The 25,402-nt window shown below is 44.5% G+C and overlaps 1 protein-coding gene across 3 annotated transcripts in view; it reads left to right on the forward strand.

Annotated features, from left to right (window-relative positions):
* The window catches only part of VAV3 (vav guanine nucleotide exchange factor 3), a 1,781,337-nt gene that overhangs the window by 1,560,859 nt on the left and 195,076 nt on the right, over positions 1 to 25,402 (forward strand). For all 3 annotated transcript variants that reach the window (XM_069641873.1, XM_069641875.1, XM_069641874.1), the window contains exon 25: positions 23,484 to 23,613. In XM_069641873.1, the coding sequence (XP_069497974.1) occupies positions 23,484 to 23,613 (130 nt within the window). The remainder of the gene's footprint in view (positions 1 to 23,483; positions 23,614 to 25,402) is intronic.

Below are 25,402 nucleotides of genomic sequence, written 5' to 3' on the forward strand. Positions count from 1 at the left end.
GTTTGGAGGTCTTCTGATCTGCTTGTGTCCTTCATTTCTCATTATATTTATGGTTCGCTGGTGCTCTGGGTGCATTGTTAGAGCTTTTGAGCTGCAAAATGCATCTTCAATTTATATATTAGCACCCTGGCGGGTGGAGAGGGGTCCTCCGAGCAAATCTGGAGGCTCGGAACAGGGTCTTTACCCCCTGAGCTTTCTAGGAAGCGGGAGCTCACCATCTTCCCTGCTGGGTATGAGGTACGTGTGCCCTTGACCACATGCTCCTCTTACCCTTTTTCCCCAACTCCAATTTCCATATCCCTCATCCAACCATCCTCCGCTCCCTTGTCCTTCGCCGGCACCAGGAAAACTCAGTGTTCCTGGCGCATTTCCATCACGGCAATGGCCGCCATGGAAAGGGAGAAGGGACTACGTGTATTTTCCTTCTCCATAATTCATGGCAGCCATCTTTGTTTGTAGTTTTTTAAAGTTGAGAAATATCAGCCGTGCAATTTCTCAACTTAAAAAAACAACAACTATTAGCATCCTGGAAAATATGCCAGGATGCTAATAGCAATAAAACCCTGCGGCTGGGGGCTATTCCAGGGTAGGTAAAGCCGGGTCTAACGTTAAAGCCCTTGCTTCGTTCGGGCTTCTAACTGGCCCGGGCATTACGTGGCCCGCTATAACCCCTGCCTGTCAGAGTTTATTGCTTCAATAAAAATGTTTACTACTTGGAACTTCTCTAATTATTCGTTACATCGTTTCCCATGACAATGTGATTACTTGTTGAGACTAACAAAACATACTGGGCCTGATTCATGGAAGTGTTTTATAATGGCGCAATCCCGTAGGAAAATGTTCCATGATTCAGGTCCACTGTGTAGACCAAATCAAACTAGAAAACCAAATCATATACATGTTTTCGTTGCAAACATGTATTTGTGTGCATTAATTTGCAGCTCACACAGGTATATAAATGCTGAGCGCCTGCATCAGGACGTGTTCAGAGCAATAGCTAACGTTCATCTCATTTGGTTGGAAAATAGATTACGCAGGGAGAGGGCATTTTTTGTTGGTAGATTCAGTATGGTCATATGTTGTGCACTTTCTGAAGTGTTTCAGGATTCTGTGCTTCACCACCTGAGGAAACTAGAGTGGGAGGAGGATTGATGCCTCACTGCATTGCAACAGCTTACTGATTATCTAGGCCGTTGGAGGATCTGGAATTACATTAAATGGAGTGCAGATTGCATAACCCATGAAATAGCCAGATCTTTAATTTGCTGTTATTGCCGGTATTCTGAGATGTATTAGAGGAGAGACAGTGAGAGAATATTGTCAAATGATCAAGCACCTGTTATTCCCAATGTGCCAAAGATGAGCATTGTTTGCCAGATGCAAGACTACACCAATCCACAGACTAGAAACAGAAGTGGAAAGCTCCTCTTCTCACATGTACACAAGGGGATTTCAGAGGTCCTCTTTCCTTTGGGAGCGAGCATAGCAGAACATGCTTTTAATCATTGTACCACCCAGTATGGATTTATGAGTAATGTTAAAAAATACCTTCAAGCGCCAGTTACCCAAGGCATAAATGATGTCCAACATAATGGAGTACCCTTAACAATATATTTAACACAGTCGGGACTTAATGAGCAGGAACTGAATGCACCTCCTGGGTATCAGTCAGCAGCACCCAGTAAGCCGGAGCAATGTCCCGGGAATGCGGCACTATTAAATAGCTTTCCACAAACCTAGCTTCTACGTCAAGTGGGGTTAGTGGGAATTCCAAGTGCTGATGACATTTATTAAGTAAAACAAATTCTGCTAGAGAATTTAACCCCCCAGCATCCCTCCAGACTCAGTCCCAACTTTCACATCCCATACTGAGATAGGCGGCCTTATCTGGTGGATGAAACTAAGTTATCTCCAGTTTCAATGTTTATAAGTTCTATGAAAAATCAGAAAATTAAACTGATAAAGCTGATCTTAAATAACTTGTTGAAGTCTGGTGGGGACCTGTTCAGACCTTGGGCGAGATATGTGCAAAATCCTCTTGCTGGAGTACACATTCCACATAGGATAGTGTTCTGGAACAGAATAACAAAAACCCTGCTGTTGAAGATCCATTATGATCTTGAAAATGATCTTAAGCTTTTAAAAGAAAGTATAGAATTATCCAATTTTTACAAGAGTGTGGGATCCCCTCTACTGAGAACGAGCATGGTTCAAATAACCTGGTCTATGGAATTTCATCCACTCAGGAGGGTCTCCAACCACGTTGTAGCTCACTGTACCCTTCACAGAAGAGAAATAACCATTTGCATAACGGTCTTGTCCCACCCACAACAGCAGTCCAGCACCAAAATGCTAGGCAAATCTCCTCTTAACAAGAGTACCATCAGCAACCCCAGACACATGGTTCGGCCTTGTTGGGCCTCCTCATTGAGGTGAAGCTCAGCATCTCTAAGGCACAGTGAGCAAGGGGTCCATGGCTGGATTACCCTGGGTGATTTAGGGTGAAACCCCAAGTTTAACAAATTTCACAAGAGTTTGGGAGCCCCTCTACTCAGAATAAGGTTGCTGGACTGGCCAAGCGGGTGGGACCTGGCTGATATGCAAATGGTTATTTCTTCTCTGTGAAGGGTACAGTGGGCTTAAAAGTGGTTGTAGAGCCCCCAAGTGGGAACTGAAAAGAAGCAAGACCACACTCCACGTAAGTGATGGTGTGGCTTTATTAGTAAAGATATACAGCACAGCAGAAGACCCCCCAGCCCATCCACCTGCACCTTAACCTCTAACAAACTCCTGCCTGAAACATAACATTCTATCTGTGCTTGGGATGCCACATTCCATCGTACAGTTCCACATTCTGCTAGCAGGAGCACATTACAATACATCACCCTCCCTCAACACATTATACTTACAATGACGAATTCAAACACAACAGAGAATAACTTAAACTATGTACACAGGAAATCATTGCATAAAAAAAAAACAATGAGGTTTCGAACTAGGAAGCTCAATAACACATCTCCAATTTATCTTGAATTAACTCGTGCCACCCTTCCCAGGTTCCACACTTGGCCTAGCCTAACCCTCACCAACCATCTCTGGACTTCAATCACTTGGACCGGTTTGGAATACAACAGATCCCCCTTTCTTTTCACAACATTTTTCTTAACACGCACCCAATCACCCACAACAAACTCCAGACTTCTCCTCCCTGACCTCACATTCATCTTCCTCACCCATTCACATTTCTTCACATCCATTTTCTCTCTCAACTCTTCCACAATACAATCAGATTCTCATGCTCTACCCAGCTAGGGAGGCGGAACTCGGGTGCTGGGTTTCCTCCTCCTCATCAATTCCAATGAATGTACCACCATGGAAGTATGTGGGGCTAATCGCAATCTATCCCTCACATCCACCTTCTTATCCCTTCCACATGCTCCCGCCATCCACACTGCCTCCATCACACAGCGATTCACCCTCTCCACCACTCCATTGATTTGTGGTTGATAAGCTGCTGTCCTGTTGTGCTTCACTGCACAACATTTAAGGTACTCTTGGAGAAACCATCCAACAAACTGCCTACCATTATTGTCAAGATCGAGTCGGGTAAACCTTCCCTCTCGAACACACGCTGAAGGAAATCAACCATCATTGGGGCTGAGATATCGCGCACATTCCAGAACTCTGTCCACCGCAAAAAACATATCGACCAGCACAACAATGAATTTTCCACTTCCACTCTCCATATCTACTGGACCTAGCATATCCAAAGCTACCTCATTCCACACCTTCTCTGATGTGTCTACCTTTATCATCGGTTATTGATGTGCCACCACATTCTTGGCCAAAACATTACACTCAATACACCTCCCCACAATTTTCTCCACATCCCAGTCAAATCCAGGCCACCAATATTCACTTCTCAAAACTGCTTTGGATTTAGACACTCCAATGTGACCTTTGTGAGCTTTATCAACCAACCTCCTCCTCAGTGTCCCATCTGTATAAGATATCACTCTTCACACTGGGCTCTGATCTCACTTCCCCATCATGAGTCACGTACACACTGTCGGTAATGACATCCTCCACACAACAATCACCATTTTCTTCTCCACTCTCACTCAGCCTTGAGATATGGTCAGACTCATATACGGATATTGAGATGGTCTTGTCAGATAAGGAAGACACAAGCTTAGTAACTGTCGGGCCAGCGATGATACAACATCAATTGGGACTATGAAGAAATATGCTACCCCCCCATTACTGTGTTCAGCAGAAAATCCAATTAGCACATTCTAGTCCAAAGGAAAGAAACTTGCAGTTGATGCTGAGGAAACGACACAATAGATATGATGCTCTTAAAGGTAAAACATCTACGAGACGTGATTATTTGGGAGGAGGTCAACAAAACGGCAGTTAAAGCCCAACACAATAGACTGATCCTAAACACCCTCCAGGATGGTACAACACGGGGAGTATGGTTACAAGGACTCGAGGGAACAGGCATCCCAGAAGCATTAGCTGAAACGCTTTATGCACAAAAGCACGAGAAGCATGGCAAACCGGCTGTTGACCATCTGACTTATATTCATAACATTACCCCGGGCCATGGACATTCCACAGTTACTAAACGGAAGCCAACATACAGTATCTAGGCAAATTGCTCCCTCCGCAAAAACATTTACACATATACTGCAAGAAACAGCTGATATGGGCAAATGGACTGTCTTGGAAGAACGGCAGCCCACTAATTATAGCCCATTTTTAAACCAGACTTGAGTGCTAACACTATTTAGTCTGGTTCCGCAACTAAGACTTATAAGCTCTGATGACATATCATGAATTGAGTTCCCAGCGATTAGAAGCGCTACAATTTGGGCGCTAATAGAATTTACAACCCCACTGATGGTAGTACAGGTAAAGGCTAATGCAGAACTATTGGGGCTCTCCCTTGCCATTTGCCAAAAAATCAAGAAGCTAAGCCCTTTACAGGTGGAACAACCAGTGGCAAAAAAGGATGAAAGATCCAAAGATCCAGGGAGATCTGACCTTTTAATGCTTCGAGCACTTCAGCTATCAAATTCTCAGCAAGTCATAAGCACACAAGAAATAGAAATCTGGGTACCAAAGCGAACTATAAGAAACATGGACTGACAGCCTGAGAGACAGTACCAGCTCAAATGCATCTCATGGAACACGAGAGGTCATCATTCCTTTTTGAACCAACCAATGGGGATACCTATGCTGCTCAAACAGGATGTTTTTGTGTTACAAGAAACATGGGCCAGGCAAAGGTTTGCCGTAGATGGTTTTACAATACTATTCAGCCCGGCAGTTCTGGCGATCTATGTACAAGTAAGTGGAGGGTTGGCTATTGAGGAGAGGTATCACAATTCACTGGTACCACTCAAAATGACAACCAGCACTCCATATGTAATGACGGCTGTCTTTTCCATGACTGCAAACAATAAAGACAAGACTCTAATCATAAATGTATACGACCCTCCAAAAAGCAACCAGACAAGCATTATACATAAAGCTGTGGGGGAATTCATAGTTGAGTGACAGGAGTCACATCCGAATGGCTCAATACTGATTGCCGGGGACCTAAATGCCAAGGACCTGAACATTGGGACAGAGAGATAGACCCAACTTGACCGAGGGTGGAAAACCTTTGCAAATATGTATGATCTAGAGTTTCTACAATTTGTACACCTGGACAAATTGAATGGCTAGGTCACACATAGACTATGCGATCACTAATGCGCCAATGACTGCCCGTGTGGAGTGATCCAGTTGCTGGCAAATGATCTAAGCAACCACCTTATTTTATCTTGGATGGTGAATGGTGTACGTTTTGGAAAGAAATTCCGTTGAAGACAGACTATAGAGGTTAACACACAGGGAAACCGAATGAAATGGAGGGCTGGCCAAATGAGGGAACTGGGCACTTTACTATGGGATACCAGGACAGAATGGAAGAATGGTTGGAAAAGAGCAATTGGGACCTGGAAATGATGATAAAGAATTTAGTAAAAATGCAGAACACACAAAATAATACCCTAACACAAAAAACTTGCAAAGATACAAATGGGGCTTTTGATATTATGATTAGTATAAAAAAAGGAATACCGTAAAGGAAGGGATGTATTAAAAGCTAATACCTAACTAAATAATGAGCAGAAGCGGGTATCCCAGAATAGCCACGGCTAAAAAGAATTGGCTGAGGCAACATACACATTTGCTACAAAACACCAACTGGATGTTGTTGGCAGGCTAGTTGAAAGGAAATGACAAAAAATGGTTCCAGTTTGAATGAATTCTCCAAAGCCACATGGGCTATGGAAGTCAACCCAATTGCAGAAAACCATTGGAAATCATATACACGGGATCTCTACACTAAAATCAAAGATAGAGCCCTACTATGACCAAATAGCCTTCATACAACCTAAAAGAAAGCTAATTGAAATGGACCATGAGTATGTGCTGTACACAACATTAAAATTGAAATCGGCATCTACCCAAGGCCCAGACAGTTTCCTGAAAGTTCTAATCAAAGAACATCCCCAGGGCTGGGCTAAAGTCCTGCTGAAATTAATTGAGGCCATAGAAGAGAAAGATTAATACCAGAGAGCAGGTAAAAGTTAGTATTAGTCCCGATCCAGAAAAAAGGGACAGACTTGTGCCATCTTATTATAGACTGCTAGCAAAGATGGATTCAACCCAAAAAGAAATTGCAACAGCGATTCTTAAAAATAAAACTAAATGGGCAAAAGCAGAAAACATACTGGGACCTGCTAGATGGGGTTCTGAAAAGGGTTCAGTACTTTCACCAATATATCTATCATACAATATCTAACGGCTGAGCCAAAAAGGGGTATATAAACAACCTATTTTGCTGCTTTATTGACTACAGCAAGGAGTTTGACCTTGTCCCGTGCCCTCTGCTGTGGCTGAAATTAAAGAAATGGGGAATAGATCATCAATTGCTCTACCATATCCAACAACTGTAAACAAACCCTACAGTGTCCGTACACATGAGCACATCTGGAATACATACAGGGTACATAAAGACATTGAGGGGCCTTAAACAGGGTTGGGGTAAGTGATAGTGCCTCTTGCTTTGGGTGGTATCCTGAGTTGCATCAAATTCTGATTGTATTTTTAACTACCAAACCCAGGAACAGTCATGTGCATTATGAAATATTCTGTCACATTATTTAAGACAAGTGTAATTCCTGCAGGAAAACTATATAGGTAGGACAATGTTTAAGGGGTGACTGCGGCACACATTTCCCAGCACTTGCCTTAATGATGGAAGCATATTCGTGCCCTTCTAGGAGATGGGCAGATACATGATTTACTGCTGCAAAATTGCCATGTGTACTCTCGGCAACTTGCCATCTCTGGTAGTAAAATATTGTGGGGGTTCTCATTTGAGAACTGCTTATATCTGAGGTCTTTTGCTACAACTGTTCTTGAAAAATTGTTCTGGAAAAGGCCCCATTTCCACTCCTCATTTCAAAAGATTTTCGCCGGGGAGAGAAATCGTCTGAATCCTCCTTTTCTGAGATGGGTTTGGTCACTCACTTCCGCTTCGCTGGAAAATACATTTATGCCCCACAACTTTCAACGGTCACCAGTGCCACTGAGTATGATGAAAGAGAAGACATATTTCAAAGGATTGTGATGAAGCAAAAGAACCGGACCAGAACAAAGAAGAGGGACAACAATATAGCTTTCACACCCTGGCTGGGGGGCGGACATGGGCATTAACGGCCCATTAGTCCAAGCTTTGGTAGGCCCAAGTGAACTGAGGGCCTCAGCTCAAGCTGTGGGCTGTTAAAGCCCCTGTCCGGCACCCAGCCGGGGTGTGAAAGCTATTAGCACCCTGGGATTTTCTAGGGTGCAGATAGTTTCCTTTTTTTTTCATCTGACGGGAGATGAGCTCAGTTCGAACCCATCTCCCATTGGTGAAAATAAAAATGTAAATGAAATGGCCACCACCATCAAAATAGAAAAGGGACTGGGTCCCTTTTCAGATGACATCGGTCATGGAAAACATGTTCCAAAATGGCCACCGTCCTCCAAAAAGGGACCTAGTCCCTTTTCTTTTTTAATGTTGGCGGACAGACGGTTGGCTCATAGGGGACTGGAATGCAAGGCTACGGTCCTGCAGGTAAGTTGGGGTTGGAGTTGGGGAAAGGGAATTAGGTTGTTCTAACCTGAGGAGGCAACCGGAGAGCCCCGCTATTGCCTCCCCAGATTAGAAAAAAAAAGCAACACCTGTGGAAGGGCCTTGGATGGCTGGAACAGTGGGCGGAGAGTGTGTATTCTCGGCCTCTATTCCAGCCAACTGATTGGCTGAGCACCCTTCCCCGGGTGTGACTAAAGAAGAATGGCTAGGGTGAACAACTATGATGGAGAAGGCAGGGATATCATTTCACCAAAATGCCAGGGGTAGCGGAAGTGACACCACATGACCCTTGACATCTGATGACATCACAGGAAGTGATGTCATTTGACCCCACCCGTGAGAGACATCACGGGAAGCGATGGAACATGACTGTTTACCCCTTGGCAAAACAGGAAGTGGCATCATATAGCATAGTTTCTAAGTACATTATGAAAAATATGGTTACAATATTACTGTAACCTGATATACATTTCATACAAGAATGGATCACCATATGCATCAGCAGAAAAAAACATGCTATAACTGCAACTTGCGAAAAGCAAAATGCATAGTCCGAAATAGATGCTTATACTACTCTAAATGCTTTTTGGAGGATTTTGTCTGGATTGTGAATTTGAAGTGTTTAAGAACAGACTAAATCAGCCTAAAGTGTGGCTGAAATAAACCTTTAATGAGATTAGCAATTATTGTACGGAATTCCAGAAAGACAAATAGTTCAAATAGCCACATGGCACAGGAGCTTCAAATTGTAAAAAAAAAAAGGGGGGTATTTTTGTTTTCATTTAGTAGCAAGGGAGACCACAGGGGTAGTAAGGGAGACCTCAGGGGTCGCAAGAGTGACCCCTGGTGACCCTTAAATGACATCCCTGGGAGAAGGGCTATGATGAAGGAGAATGACTGATGGATAGTGACTGGGATGTAGGACTGTGACAAAGGAGAAGAACTGATGCAGGGCTATGATTGAGTAGGACTATGATGAGGGAGAAGGACTGAAAAAAGACTATGGGCCTCATTACGAGGTTGGTGGCAATTACCAGGCTATTCCGGCCCAGCCGGACCCGGTAATTGTCATTTTGCAGGTGCCAGGCCCAGTACATCCCCATTCCCATTTGAGCCCCATAGGGCTCAATGGGAATGGGGAGGGTGGTAGCACTGGTACCATTAATAACGGTACCAGTGCTACCATCATGTTCTGCACGCGGGTGCCGGTATGGCCACAAGGTCAGACCTGGTGGCTGCAAGGGCATCCACAAGCAGAACTCCTAGTATGGTGGTACGGTAGCAATGATGCCGGTAGCAATACCGGCGCCATTGTTGCCTTACCGCCATACTTGTAATGAGGCCCTATGACAAAGGAGAAGGACGATGTCAAAGAGGAAAAGAATGATAAAGGATGATGATGAAGGACTAGGAATATGATGAGGAGAAGGAGTGGGAAATAGACTTTTGTAACATAGAAGAACTTGGGAAAAAGAGAAGAACTAGGATGAAGGAGTATGATGGAGGAAGACAAAGAAGGAGGAAAAAGATTATGCTGAAAGATAATAACTTTGATTGAGGAGTATAACTATGACGAAGAAGAAGAACTGTGATGATGAAGGTTTATGATAAGGGAGGAGGACTGGGAAAAAGGACTAGGATAAAGGGTATGAACTAAGATGGAGCGCTATGATAAAGGAGGAGGACTAGGATGATGAAGATTTAGGAAGGTGGATTATTAAGGAGAAGGTCTAGGAAAATGAAGAAGGACTACGTTACTATGATGAATTAATACGACTAGGGTGATGGGCTGTGGCAAACAACAAGGTCTATGAGGAAGGAGGAGGACCATGATGAAGCATTAGGATGAGGCATGACCAGAATGACTGGTTAGCAGTAGGACCCAAAAATCGGAAACCTTGATGCAGCCAGGAGCCTTGCCAACCAGATATTCTGTTACTCAACACTTGCTCTTTTCTCTTCTTGCTATATTGTTGTTCTTGGACACAAGGTCACACAAAAGCACCGCCATTGATGCCAAAACCAAAAAGGTAATGTTATTGCTACATTTTTAATGTATGTGTTTGTCTAATGTATTCCTTCTTCCCATGGATTCTTCATCTATGATATCCTTTTTGCTGCGCAGCTGATCTTTGGAAACCTTTCTGCCACAAGGGGGGCACAGAGCTGCTCTCCGCCGATTCCGTCTGATGCCTCTTGTAAGGAACTCATGGTGGCAACAGTAAAGACAGACACATTTGTTTATTGAACTATAAATGCACAGAGGAAAAATGCCTAAACTAAACCTAAATCTAAGATGGGAGAAAGCGTTGACCATCAAATAAAAAATAAGCCAGTCCTAGTGGCATCGTGTGACAATAAAGGGGTCTACACTAAGAAAAACCCATTGTCAAATCCTTACAACTAATCACAGAAAGACTGCGGGTTAGGGTATCAAAACAAAGGAAATGATGCTCAAATAATAAGTCATGATGTGATTGCCTTGAGAGCCCTCTTCCCCACGTTTTTAGCACAGCACTTGGTGGGACTTCGGAGCACAGTACATGCTCGAGCCTTCCCAGCGCGAGCTAACAGTTCCATATCAGCTATCAGGTTCTTCAATGGTTAAGTCTCTTTTCAATAAAAGTCTCTCACCTTCAAGGCCTGATGCTCTCAACAAGCAAACAAAAAAGTTCTGCTCTACAAACACTTTAGGTGATAGCTTCACCTCTGGGTCCCCCTTTTCTCTGTGCAGACCCCTCAGAAATTGTATTCAACAAACTCACAAGACAGTTCCCTTCTCAGTGAACTTTGGTTGATAGCTTTCCACCCCTGGATAGCCCTCTCAGCCGGGCTTGGATCCCAAATGACAAGGGGGACACTTCCCTTCCCCTTGTCTTGAAATACTTCTTGCTTTTACAAATCTTAATGTCTTTTTAAAAAGGTTTTCTTGCTTTGTCCCTTGTTGTCAGGTTTCCCTCTGCCAGGTTCACTCTCAAAGACTTTTCTGATATACAGTTCATTTAATAATTTTCACCATGCAGGATTTACTTCCCTTAGCTATCACAATCATCTGCTGGTCAAATATTTTCAACGGTACAGAAGACCCCTGTATGACCACTTTGACCTTTCTTCGCTTCTTCCCAAATGCGTCTGATCATCAAAATGTCTACCCTCAGGTAATCACCCAGAGTTTCCTGTTTGAGCACCCACGTTGTGCCATACTCCTCTGTTGTCGGTTTTCCCCTTCTTTATCAATGTCAATGCCTTTCAAAAGTTCACATTTAGCCGTTGGCTATTTTTTATTAAACACATTTTGGTTTCGCATCGATTCTCCTCGGCTTGGTACCTCCGAGGATAGCGTCCTTCCCCAGCTTGGTTATCAGCAGAGGAGGGTCTTGCGTACCATAGACATTTGCTGCAACACGCGCTGGTTATTGTTCACATTCTTATCCTTTAAGCAGAGGTTTCACAAGCTTTGGTTGGAAAGGGCAAGTTCGCTTCTCTCCTTGTCACCCTCTCTATCTTCACCGTCTTTCACCTCCTTTTGAACTGCCATGCTGAGTTAGCTCTCATGTCGTGCGAACAGCCTCGCTCATTCTGTGCTCTTATGCTCCATATTTTATCCCTGTGGGAAGGGAAATGGCAGTCAGGTGTGTGTGATTCTAGTCAATTACCTGACTTTGCCTGACCCTTGGTGTTGAGGCACGTCAGGTAAACGGCCCTAGTTTTAGTCTGTTTTCTTTCGTGTTGTACAAAAATGTTTTTGTGGAAAAGTAGGGGGCAGTGTTTTTCCCAGCCTGCGTGGTAGGCTGGGGAAAAGGTGTTGAAAGGAGAAGGGGAATACTGCATCTCGCCCATCGGTGTCCCTCTCCCCAAGGTGATCTCCCTCACTTGTCCACCCCCAGGATCTGGATCCAATAGTGGTGGCTGTGTCCCGGCCATTTGGATGACAGATCCCTGGCACTAGCTAGGGAGACACCTTCAGATTTCTCACACTCTTCACACCCTGTGCGGGACATGATGTTGGGGCCACTATATATTGAGGTGCTGCACCCTGTGACCCTTGTTCCTTATTGTCCATGAACTTTGCATGCTTTGGAAACTCGCTGCTTCGTTTGTTGAAAAATGCCCAATCCTACTAAGGTTTCACATTTTTAACCTTGCATGGAATGTAGACGGCAAATGTCTGTGTTGGATTCCCAATGCATCTGTTTGGCACATCAACAATTGCGGGTCATGCCAATCTATGCATACCATACAAAGAGCAGCTAAACCCTTCACCTACCTCCACAAGATGTCAGTGAGGGAATGTGGTCAAGGTTACGTGTTGTGGATCGCCTATCCAAGCATAGGTCTCCACAAAGAAGGATAAGAAGAAGTATCACTGCAAGAAGTTTTGATCCCCGGGAAGTTCTTCTCATCTTCATTCTTCTTCAGCCTGAAGGAAAATTAGTCCTCACTTCAGAGATTCTCTGGAAGCGGTGCCACAGGTACCGTTTCCCACCCAATCCTCCCACCCAAGGAAGGATAGAACTTCCGCTTGTAGATGATTGACATATTCCCCAAGTCTCTGGCGCTCACAGCTTTGGCCTCAGTTATACTAGCTATAATGGGACACATTGCATTGCCACACATCATGACGGTACTGTGAGGGGTCATAAATGTGAGGAGGACATATTTTGGGTAATTTTTCAAAATATGCCATTTTATTAAATCTTATATTTCAGCAAACGCCTCACTATCCCTACTCTGACGAGGATTTAAGGAAACATTTTAACAAAGGATATCTGGCCCTCACACTTAAGCATAAAATACACACGAAAAAATATGCCAATTCACAACAAACATAACACCAGTATTTCTCATATGTTCACAGTCTCTCTTTGTAACAGGGTGAGATCCCTTTACCCAGGTTTTAAGTTAGGTTCAAGTCCAATATTCAACATAAAGAAACAAGGAAAGCTGGGTTTACAACAAAGTTTCATTCAGTTCTTGACTCCTTCACTCCTTCATACAGTTCCGTGTCAGATAAAAAATAAAACACAGCACTTGACAAAGCAAATTTTACAGAAAAGACAACATTCACTTTAGTGCTCCTGAGCACCTTAATGTAGGCAAGGCACTCTGAACACTCACCTTTCAGAATGGCAGCCTCTTTGCCACTCTTGTCTTTCAGCCATATCAACATATACTGCAGCTTCAATAGTTTGGTGCATTTGAACACCTTTAAAAGGGAACAATTACCATCAACAAGCTTCACCTTCTTGCAGCTGTGCATCCACCTTTTGTTCCTTGTCAACCAGAGTAGCTTAACTGCATGCCGTGTTGTTAGTCTCTTTTTGGTTTAGCTATTCTCTGACAAGCTCTTGGCTCTGTCAATGCTTGCACCACTCTTTGGGTTTGGGAAACACTCGCTTCACTCTTGACTTGGGTAATGCTTGTATCCCTCTTGGCTTCGGCAAAGCATGTGTTATTCTTGGCTTGGGCAATGCTTGTTCCCTGAACTCCCAATTAGTCACTTAACTTCAGTGCCACATAGCTTTCTCAGGTTAGCCTTTACCTTGGAATCATCTTTAGACACACAAAACCATTCTTTCATCAGTATTCAATCAACATGTTCAATGCTTTTTACTCTTATGCGAGTGAACTGAATAATGTTCACTTATACACAAGTGCTACTTTTCAGACTTCTCATTGTCTGACAATCAACGGTTGCCTGAATATAGCTTTTACTCGCATGCAAGTGCTTTAACTGGTATTACCCAAATTGTTTGTTTACAATTGTTCGAATGAACAATTGACCGAATTTAAAGGGTCACAATTGACCTTTTCACAATGGACCGAATATATATATATATATATATATATATATATATATATACATATATATATATGTATATATATATATATATATATATGTGTGTATATATATATATATATATATATATATATATATATATATATATATATATATATATATATATATATATATATATATATATATATATATATATATATATATATATATATATATATATGGGTTTTGGGGGGTTGTGGGGTGTTTCCCCCCGCATATATGGTACAATTGACCTTCACAATTCGGTCAATTGTGAAAAGGTCAATTGTCATTCGAGCAGTTGTAAAATGAACAATTGGTATTCAACCCTTTAACTTGGATACAGCTGCGTGTCGCACAAGGGATCAGAATGCTCGGTAACACTCACCGGATTCTATTTCCTCCCTTCGCTTGCTGCAGGGCTTGGACTGTTTTAGGCCTCATCTGAACACATACCCTTCCTTGGTGAAATTGTCTTTTGGTCCTGCTACACAGCCAAGGAGCTCCATCTGCTCCTGGGACCCTTGTCTGCACAACAGTCTTCAACCACGGTCCCCGGCATGCACCTTGCTGCGCAATCTCTGCAATTAGGTTCACCTGTGGAAACGCAGTCTTCCTTCACGCCTTCCGATGCACAACCTCTGCACTTCAGATTTTGGGGAACCAGGACCCTCTCAGACAGACAGCTGAAATCTGCTTGATCAAAGTCTCGGCATCCCTCTGTCTCACCGACTTCTGCTTAGATTTCCAACACCTTTCTTTGCTTCTGCTATTGCTGCTACAGCTCCATCTGCTTCTTCTGGCCTGCACCTGATGGGGCCTTTTAAGCCTCTCTACTTCCCTCAAGTGTGAGTCATTAGGCTTAATAGGCTCACTACTCCTGCAGCATTGCTCTTCAGTCCTCTTCCTCATCCAGGTACTTGGGGGATTATGAGACCTGCAGTCCAAACTACTAGAATTAGGCTTTCTTGTCAGCTTTTTAATTTTAAAGGCAGATTTATTTATTTTATATACCTTTAAGGAAACATCACAGGAGCTTCATTTGAAAAGGACAAGGCCGTTCACTCAAGCCATTAATTATATGTTTCCTGTCATACTACCTCTGGGTGAAAGAGGGATTTTTAATCTTAAAAGGCTCAAGTCTTTCCTTCCTTGGGGAATTTAAAAATGTCACACCTGATTTACCCACATCAAAAGGCATAATGTGGGGTTCAGTTACATCATAACGACAATAAGCCATTGCATGTCTTGGATAAATACTGCCCTCATTCCATGGGATCTCCGCACCACTCTGAGACCTGTCTCCTCCCAGGTGATCCTCCCGCAGCACCCCACCCCCAAGGTCGGGGGACCACAGGATTCTTCACAGTACCTGCAGGAGAAGACCCCAGCATGCCTTAAAGGCTTGGGCCTGGACCCCAAGGGCGTCAATGCCTCCTGGTGCCAACAGGCACTACCCTTAGGCATTGAGGCCTTGGTGCAGGTCCTGACCTTATCTTCAATGTCATTGGCACTGATCGGCGACAAAGATGCTGGAGCCCCTATTGAATATACCCCTCTTCCAATTAGGCCATTTATGACAAAAAGGAGCCAGATCTACGATGAGGTAGGCAAACCAATAGCCTTTAGGATGTAACCCATGGACTCCAGAGAGGAGAGTGACTTCCGGGAAGAATTCTACGGGGAATGGTGAGGATCTTCAAGAACTGTCCTCAGAACCTCAGACGGACAGCAGTCTTGACAGCTTCCCTCAGCAAGATATCCTTCCAGTTCTAACTTTGTGTAGACCTTAGGCATCCTTCCAGAGGTTGTTGACCAAGGTTATTGATATCCTGGGGTTATCGGTCCCATCCAGACTGATAGTTCAGTTTGAATTAATGGACATTTTGGATGAAGGACCCAAAATTGAGAACTTGATTCAATTTAACGTTGCTGCCAAAGCACCAGTGCTAGAGGTGTAGATTAGGCCATCTCTACACCTAAAGTGGACTGAGAGCTGGCAAGAAAACACCATCCAGCTCCATCGGATCCAACTCTGTGTCCACCCATGCCTCCTCTGAGAGCTTGGTGGTTCAGTCTGTGACTTCAAACTTGAAGACATCCACCTTTCCCACCTGGGAGAGAGAGTAAGACACCATACCAACAGCTTAAAAAAAGGTCTCATATAAATGTTAAAAAGAATAGGACTGAGACAGGAGCCCTCTGGGACCCCACACACCACTGATACAGGGCGTGCTTACCATATCCGCTCTCCCGGTCCTGGGGTCCAAAAAGATTTAAACCAGGTTACTGCGGTTTCTGAGTATTTGGCCATGGCTATCAGCCAGAAGCGGGTGATCAATGAGATCAAAATTTGCTGATAAATCGGTAAGAAGAGCAGTTTGACCTTTAACTATAATCTTGACAATGTTGACTAGAATGCTGACTGTGTCATGTGTTGTGCTCTTAAATCTGATGCCAATGTACTAATAGTACATGACCCCTGATTAATTCCTGAAATTGGATATATGCAACTCTATCCAAGATGTTCATAAGAAATGGTATGTTCGTGATCAGTCTATAGTTACTTGCCACTTCTGGATCTGAGTGTTCTTTTTTTAGCTGTGGTAATATCCACACTTCTTTAAGAGATTCAGGAATAAAGGACTCTTGGAAGGATGCATTAATTAGTTGAGTAATGTAAGGAAGCAGGATATCAAGACAATCTTTCATGGTTTGCGCTTGGCAAATGTCACCCACACATGAAATGGGTTTAAGATTGGAAATAATAGTTTGAATGTCCTCTTCGCAAACCTGATGGAATGAAAACAAGGGCATGTCCCCATGAGTCTGCATATTTACATCCTGCTCTGGTGCCTCCCGTGTGGGCACCATGTCTAGGGTTCTGTGGAATTCAATAACCTGACTGTTTCATAATTCTATTTGTCAGCTCATCCTGAAATTCTTGACACTAGGCATCAGAGATTGTGTGGGGTTCTTTCGACATTATCTTGCCTTCAAATTCTTGATGGCAAAAAGCTCTCTGGGTGGTGATTTAGCATTATGAATTCTCTGGTTATAAGTAAACTGTTTTTCCATTACTTGTATGTCTTAACTGACATTCTGTAAGTGCGCAATGAATCCTCACCTGGCTTTTTTATGGGAGGCTCTTTCTGCATGTCTCTTCGCTTTTCTAAGTTCAATGAAACTGTGGTTCTGGGCTCTGAAGAATTGCATCTCTCTGATGGCTGCCCATACTGCCGGAAGAGAGCTTATCACAGCGGATGTCTTGATCAGACAGACCTTGGCCTCCCACAAGTGGGAGCACTTCAGGAAGATCTAGGGGAGTTTTCTTCCACCATGGGACTCTTCAAGTAGATCTCTTTGTGAAAAGGAAGTGCAAGTTATTCTGTTCTAGGGAATTTTCCCTATGGAGGATGCATTGACAGAGTGAATGGTCAACCTCCTTTATGCATTCCCACTGATCTCTGTCATTCCGCTGGATCTTAGGAGACTGCGCCTGTTCAGCATCATGTTGATCTTGATCACTCCAGACTGGGCCAATAGGATGTGGTACTTTGAGGTACTGAACATCTCCATCTGTACTCCCAGACACCTTCTGGGGAGATTGGATAAGCTTTCTCAGTCGTAGAGGTGGGTCCTCCACCTGATTCACAGTAGCATCAACATTCATGCTTGGCTTCTGAGAGGCTTAGTAACAAGAAGTACGATGTGTCCGACGAGTTGGACCCTATTTCATGTCCTCTATTCTCTGACCTGCCTGGGTTTTAGACAATTTTTGACTGATCAGGTCTGCAGATTGGTACTGTGACGGGGTGTCTAGCCATGATCTCAGTTTTTAAACTGTCCCCTTGAGCAGGACTCTTTTTTTCACAGTTCCCACAGTTATGCAATTTGTACAGAGATTTTGCAATCAGTTTCCTCCACGCCAGTTTGTGATTCCGGGTTGAGATTTTAAATTGGTTTGAAAGTTTCTTATGAGTGCTCTGTTTGAGCCCCTGCGCTCTTGTTCTATTAGACTTCTCACCCTTAAGGTGATCGTTCTGGTGCCCATCACTTCTGCAGTGATCCCTGTGTATCCTGAAACACTTTGAAAGTGCACCATCTTCCTTCCAAAACCCTTCTCCTTGTCCTTGTTTCTTTCCTTTCCTTTTATTGCACTTCCAGGTAAATGTGCACTTGTTTTGGCCCTTCAAATTGTCCTGTGCTGGTGTGACTTTGTTTCAGGATTCTGGATTGTTAACTTATTTACAAAGGTGTGGGAGCTCCTCTTGTGAGAACAAACATGGCTCAAATAACCTGTTCTATGGGATGTATCCCACTGAAGAGGGTCTACAACCATGTTTTAGCTCACTGTGCCCTTCACAGTGGTGTAATAACCATTTGTATATCAGTCTGGTCCCACACACAAGGGCCGTCCAACACTGAAAACCTAGGCAAATCTCCTCTGAATAAGGGTGTCATCAACAACCCCAGACATGTTTTTCCGCCTTGTTGGACCTCATCAGTGAAGTTAAGCTGTGCCTTGTTAAGGCACAGTGAGCAAGGGGCCCACATCTGCATAGCCATTTGAAATTTAGGGTAAAAACCCAAGTTCTACAAACCCAAAACTCGTAGTCATTCTAAATTATACTGTCTAAAATATTACTGTCAAACAAATAAGTTGAATACCCCATCTCCTAGGATATTATGTGCATCTAAAGACATCACAAGCAGTGTATAGCAGTGGCTGAGTGATGATTAATTAAAGCTTGTCCTATATATTTCTTTTGTGTCGAAAATATAAACAATAGTACTGTCATGCTACTGTTTTGTTTTCTAAAGAAAAGCTAAAAACGAGCAGTAACATGCCACTCATTTTATTTGGATCATGTGTAGAAAACAGTAGCAGCACACAGTAAGGAGCGCAGAGCTTTTGCTCTTGTCCATCTGCTACCTTAATTGTATTTTTTTATCTCCTTCCTGCCGCTTTGCGGCCTTGCTCAGCTGGTTCCCCTCCCCATTCTTAATCCTCCTCATGCTCCCTCACGTGCCCGCCCAACCCTGATTGGGCACTGGCCCGTTGTGTGAACTGGATTGAATTATTCTGTTGTGCTGGCCGAGCACACAGTAAGGAGCTGAGCATTTCTGCTCTTGTCCATCTGCTGCATTCATTGTATTTTTTTTATCTCCTTCCTGCCGCCTCGCCCCCTTGCTCAGATGGTTCCCCTTCCCAGCCCTGATCCTCCTCCTCCTCCCTCCATTGCCCGCTCCTGACCCGGATTGGGCACTAGGCCCTACTTTTTCTTTTGCTCTTAGGGCAGCCCCACTGCCCATTGCAGCCCCTTGTCGGCTAAGCGCCCCAAGGCAAAGGGTAATTCCCACAGGAGCAGCTCCAGAGGATGTTTGCCGATGTTCGCCGGTGGAGCATGCAGAACAGCCATCAACCAGCACCGACTGATAAGGTAAGAAAGATGTGGGCAGGGAGAGCCCACATCTTTCTTGCTAATTATCTGCCCCTCCACTCTTTTTTTTACTTCTATTATCTTATCCTGCACTCTGCTTTACTTGGCAGTTGTATGTTCTCTTTACCTGGCATTGGCGAATAGGCTTAATGTAGCCTGTGGGGCTTTTCCACCCCTTCTAGGAAAGTCAAATTGTGTGTTCTTCGAATTGCTGCTGTGTTTAAAACATGTGTGCTTTAACCCTCTTTTCTAGGAAAGTCGAATCTGTGTGCTCTTGCATTTGCTGCTGTGTATAAAAAGTTTGGTTTTTCCCTCTTTTCTAGGAACAGCTGCTGTGTTTAAAAAGTTTGGTTTTTCCCTCTTTTCTAGGAACATAGAATCGGTTTCCTCTTGCATTTGCAGATGTGTTTAAAAAATTAGCTCTCACTGACATGGTTCACTTCCAGCTCTGTCATGAGTTTTGACATTCACCTCCCGGAGGGGTACAAGATCCTCTCTAAGCCTAGGCCTAATCGGCCCAGGGATGGAATTGCCCTCATCTTCCCTGAGTGGGTTCCTGCTACAATCATACCCACTCAGGCCTACTCCTCCTCTTTCGAAACCCTTGTCTGTAGGCTTGTTGTGTCACTCCTGACCTCTCTCTGACTCTGGCTACCATCTACAGATCCCCTGCCCTGGTCTCCCACTTCCTCTCAGAATGGGTTGACCTCACCTCTTCTCTCCTGGCCTCCTCCTTCAAGGTTGTCCTCCTCAGAGACTTCAATATTCATCTCAACTCCCCTAATGTGGCCTCTCGGCTCTTCTGCAACCTCTGTGACTCTCTTTACCTCTCCATTGTTCCCTCCGGTCTGACTCACACAGCCAGACACACCTTGGATGCTCTCATCCATCTCTTCAGACTTCCCTATCTCCAACCCTCTCATTACACTTCTCTGTTCGTCTGTCATGCTCTCCTGTCCTCGCACCTGGACCTCTTGAGTCCTCCTGATATGCCCCTGCCCACACTGCCAGCCTCCTTCTCTGTCCATCTGTAAAGCGAGTGTCAGTGTCTGCTTTCGCTGACACATTCACTCCCCCTCCTACTCCTGCCACTGACCCTCACTCTGACACAGCCCTTAGTAACCTTCAACTCTCCATCTCCAACACTCTGGGCCTCCTTGTCCTTTTCATGAAACCTGCCTCCAAGAGCAACTCCTGGTATGACTCCTACGTGGCCGCTCTGAAGCGCAAGTGCAGATTGGCTGAGAAGAAGTGGCAGGCTTCAAGCACATCCTTTAACAAACTGGCCTGCCGCCTGCTCCAAAGGCAATACAGACTCTCGATTTGCTCAAAAGAAGAGGGCCTAAATCCAAGCCTGCATCTCTGCGGCCACTATCAACATGGCTGACCTTTTCAAAATGTGCAAGGAACTCGTCAACCTTACTGCAGTCACCACTTCTCCTCTGCCTTCCCAGGCCCTTTGCACTTCTCTGGCCTCTCACTTAATTTCTAAAACTCAGGACATATTGTCCTCACTCTCCTCTACTATACACCCTGCTCCCACACCCGCTATGAGGCCACCCTTGGCCCCCTCCCCTCCTACTCTTATTTTTCTTCCATAACACCTAAGGAGGTTTCTAGACAAGTCTGTTCTATGAAAGTCTCATCCAAGCAGGTGCTCCCCTGTTCCTCCAGAACTATCAAGGACAACATGTTCTCCCTTGTTCCAGTCTAGAGCTATTTCTGCAATCACTCATTTGCCACTGGATCCTTCCCCTCACTCATCAACCACTCCCTTGTGCACCCTCTCCTTGAAAAGCCTTCTACCAACCCTTCCTGTCTAGCAAACTACTGCCCTATCTCTATTAACCCCTTCTTGGGCAAACTCTTGGAGAAGCTGGCCATCTCCCAACTTATCCACCACACTGAATCTGTTTGTTGTCTCCACGACCACCAGTCTGGCTTCAGAGCTGCCTGAGGCATGGAAACTGCTCTCCTGAACACCCGTGAAGACTTACTCTCTAATCTCAATTCCAGTTCTCCTTCCATTCTCATACTTCTTGACCTTTCCTCTGCCTTTGATATGGTCAATCAATCCAACCCTGATAAATCGGCTCTGTGATACCCTTGACATCATGGACCTGGCTCTGAACTGGGTGACCTCCTTCCTCTCAGACCGACCTTCCCAGGTTCAACTGGGCCCTTTTCTCTCCACCATCTCACTCTCCAGCTGCGGTGTCCCTCAGGGCTCCATCCTCTCGCCTTGGCTTTTCAAAATATACCTGACCCCTCTAGCCCTTTTGATCTCCAACTTCTCTCATAAGTTCCAGTGTTATTCGAGTGACACGCAGCTCTCTTCCAAGCTTCCCTGCCCTTCCTCCTCCTCTTCCTCTTTCATTCCTGACTGCCTGTCTTCTATTCAGGCCTGGTGCACTGCTAACCATTGTTGCCTTAATGCCAGTAAGACATATATCCTTCTCATTGTGACCCCTGTTTCCTCTGTCCCTCCCACACTCTGGCAGCCCTCGATGGGCACCCTCCTCTCACCCTCCTGTGAGGCAAAAAACCTTGCTGTCATCTTCAACTCCCCTTGCTTCTCTCCTCACATCACAGACCTTGCCAAAAAGGCTCACTTTCAGTTTCACTTCCTCAGAGGCATTCTCTCTTTCCTCACCTTCCCCCAGAAACTCAATGTCTCCAGAGGGCTGGTCCTCTCCAGGCTGGAATACTGCAACAGCCTCTTCCTCAATATGACTAACTCCTCCCTTCACCCCCTTGAACTAATCCAGAATACGACTGCTAGATGTATCCTTGGCCTCAAGCCCAGAGACTGCATCTCTCCAGCCGTAAAATCTCTCCACTGTCTCCCGATTGCTGCGAGGATCAAGATCAAGACCCTTTGCATCATCCACAAGGCTTCCTGGAGCCTGGGACCCCTCCACACCAAACTCTCTCTTCCTAAATACCTCCCTCCTAGAGCCCTTCAGTCGTCTAAATCTAACTCTCCGCAGATCAGAAGCTTTTCCATGCAGGGAGTTGGGGGTAGATTTCTCTCCTCCATAGGTGTCTTCCTCTGGAATGGCCCCCCTGCCCCTCTGATGCTTGAGCCGGATTGCCTTAAGTTCCAAAAGCTTCTCAAGACCTTCCTTTTCTCTTCTTACTGCCCCCTCCCACTCCCCTGCTAATGTCCCTGTCTGCCTCTTGACTGGCTGCATGGTTCCATCAGAGTTTGACAGGGCACAAGGCCCCCCTAATCCAGTCTAACCCTGCACTTGGTCTCCTCTAACCCTCTCACCTCTCTCCCTACCTGCACTTGCCTTCCAGGCCCCTCCCCCTGCACTATCCTGGCTGAGCCGGCACCCTTGTAGCCCTTTCAGCCCCTTATCTCACACGTTGCTTGTGAACGTCCTTCCCCTGCACTCTTTGCTTCCCCTGGCTCTGTCCACCTGGCCTCCCTTCGCCTTCACTTTTCTCACAGGCCCTTCCACCCTGACCGGCACTTACCTCTCTCCCCTGCACTTCTCCTTACTGCACTTACATGATCTGAATGTCGCACGGCCTAGTGGGATCATTTTTGTTTTGTCTTCCCTGATCCCCCAAACTCTTGTCTTGTTGCACCTTGAAACAGATTGTGTATAGGCACATTATAAATCCCCTATGAATAAATAAACGTTGTATTGTCAAAAGTATCTGAATGGGGAACAAATGGGGAGCCAAAACTCTTCACTTTGCCAGCACTTCTTGTATATGTCTCCTAATCTATGAATGCACTGCTAAACATCTAACACTGATCTGCTGATGAGACAGCTCAGTGCTCACTGTTGGGATCTGGATGTGAACTGCAGACTACAGGATGGACTTCCAAGGTCAGCAGTCGGGGATTTTCAATGTACTCTGGGTCATATTAACGGTTTCCGGTGGGAAGTGCTTTGAGTAAAGGTGCTATGGAAACTGTGGTTATTATAAACAATTCTTAGGATTGTGATTATGAGCCGGTTGCCGCCCTGCATTTGATGAACAACGTGTTCTGCTTGTCTCCCCGTAGGAACTTGTAGAATATTATAAGCATCAGTCCCTCAAAGAGGGATTCCGAAGTTTGGACACCACTCTGCAGTTCCCATTTAAGGAAGCCGAGAATTCTGATGGGCCGAAGGGGAATAGGCCGCGCAGCAGTTGTGAGTATTGGAATGTTCCGTCTCTGTTGCCAGTTTAAGATCACAGGAACAATAATGCAAAACATCTTACATTTTCATTTTTCGGCGTCCACCCAATTAATATGATAATATGCTTAGCTTTTTTTAAAAAAAAATTTTTTATACGCTTTACAGAATTAGATTTGCCAGGAGGTTTAGGCACATGTCTTGTTAAATATCCCTGCTGATAAAATTAAAATCAAATTTGCACTAGAAATCCATCAAATACGTGACCGGGATATTAATTTACAATCTGCCATCCTGCTAGCACTTAAGCATACACTGTGCAGCTTATTGGCGTTAATACGTTTAGATCCTGGAATTTCTCTAGTACTGGGTATGCTGAAGAAGCTCTTCATATGAGTAATATATTTTAAATCTTATCTTGCAAGCCCGGCATGACAAATCTGATTAGCTCCAAAGTATGCATATTTTTGGAGTGTACATAGAAGATTCCAGTGGGAGGCGCTGCGTAGATCCGCTCTGGGGAGCTGCACTCTGATTTATTATCCCAACAAGGACACCGGAAACTGCTTTCCCACCGTTCAGGTAAACCGTGACCATCTTGAACTATTCACTATCTGAACGGGAAAGGAAAGCACGCGTCCCTTGCATTTAACCAATGTGAAAAGGGAAACCTCTAACGGCCAAAACATAATCGAGTTCATTTTATAAAAAAGTGTAATTTGGTGGCGCAGAGCCATGACCAGTGCATTAAGTGGGCAGGGTCCAGCCGGTGCCAGGACCTGGCAGTTTCCAAAAAGTGGGGCTGAGCCGGGGCCCTACCGGGGCCCCCCGTGTCCCACCACATGATGGTGGGACACATTATGCCACCAGGGCCACAGCTGCTACATGAGATTCGCCCGCCATTGAGTCAGGCAAGCTGACAGAAGTGCCAGCCACAGCTTTGCTGCGGCTGGCTAGCACTTTTGTCAGTCACTGTAACTTCCTCTGGTGACCCCTTGCGGGATAGGTCACCAGAGGAAGTTACTGTCCTTTTGTTTCCTCTCCCCAGGTCACTGAGGCGCCTTTCACCCTCGGCAAAGCTGGTAACTGAGTGACATATTTCACTGTTTATAAAAGAGGGCTTGAAAAGTACACAATTCAAGCCATCTTTTATAAAGGTTTGCTGTCGGCCAAAGACGCCTTTGTCTGTAGTCAAAGCTTTATAAACGATGGATTGAATTGTGTACTTTTCAAGTCCTCTTTTATAAACCTCAAAATATGTTAGAAATTTCTGCTTAAAAAAGAAGGCTTGAAAAGAGAAGAAACCATAGTAAGGCACGCAAACCAATATTTAAATTTAAGCCATCTTCTATGAAAATAAAAATAGCTTCTATAAAAGCACTTTGAAGCACTTCACTTGTGTATAAACGCTTTAAAATTAAACAATAACAATTAAAAACAATTACAAAACACAGAAATATGCAACATATTTCTATGTTTATGAAATATGGCTTGCAAAGTACACAAACCATAGCAAGGTAATCATACAAATATATAAATGCTTACATACATTTATATATTTGTTTGCTTACCTTACTATGGTTGTGTACTTTTCAGGCAACGCCCATCATGCAAGCCATGCCCCCAAAAGAGCCCCTGCCCTCAATTCCATACCCCACTTTAAGCCTGCCCATGACGTTTTCACTGCAATGTAAACCTCTCCTCGCCACCAAATGTTTTCCATTTGCATGGTGGGGTGCAAAAGTGCAGGACAAAATGCAGCATACACATGTGTATGTCGTCTTTGTCCTGCACTTTTTCACTC

The sequence above is a fragment of the Ambystoma mexicanum genome, chromosome 1q (assembly GCF_040938575.1).
Source record: "Ambystoma mexicanum isolate Mex_15411 chromosome 1q, UKY_AmexF1_1, whole genome shotgun sequence".
Lineage (NCBI taxonomy): Eukaryota > Metazoa > Chordata > Amphibia > Caudata > Ambystomatidae > Ambystoma > Ambystoma mexicanum.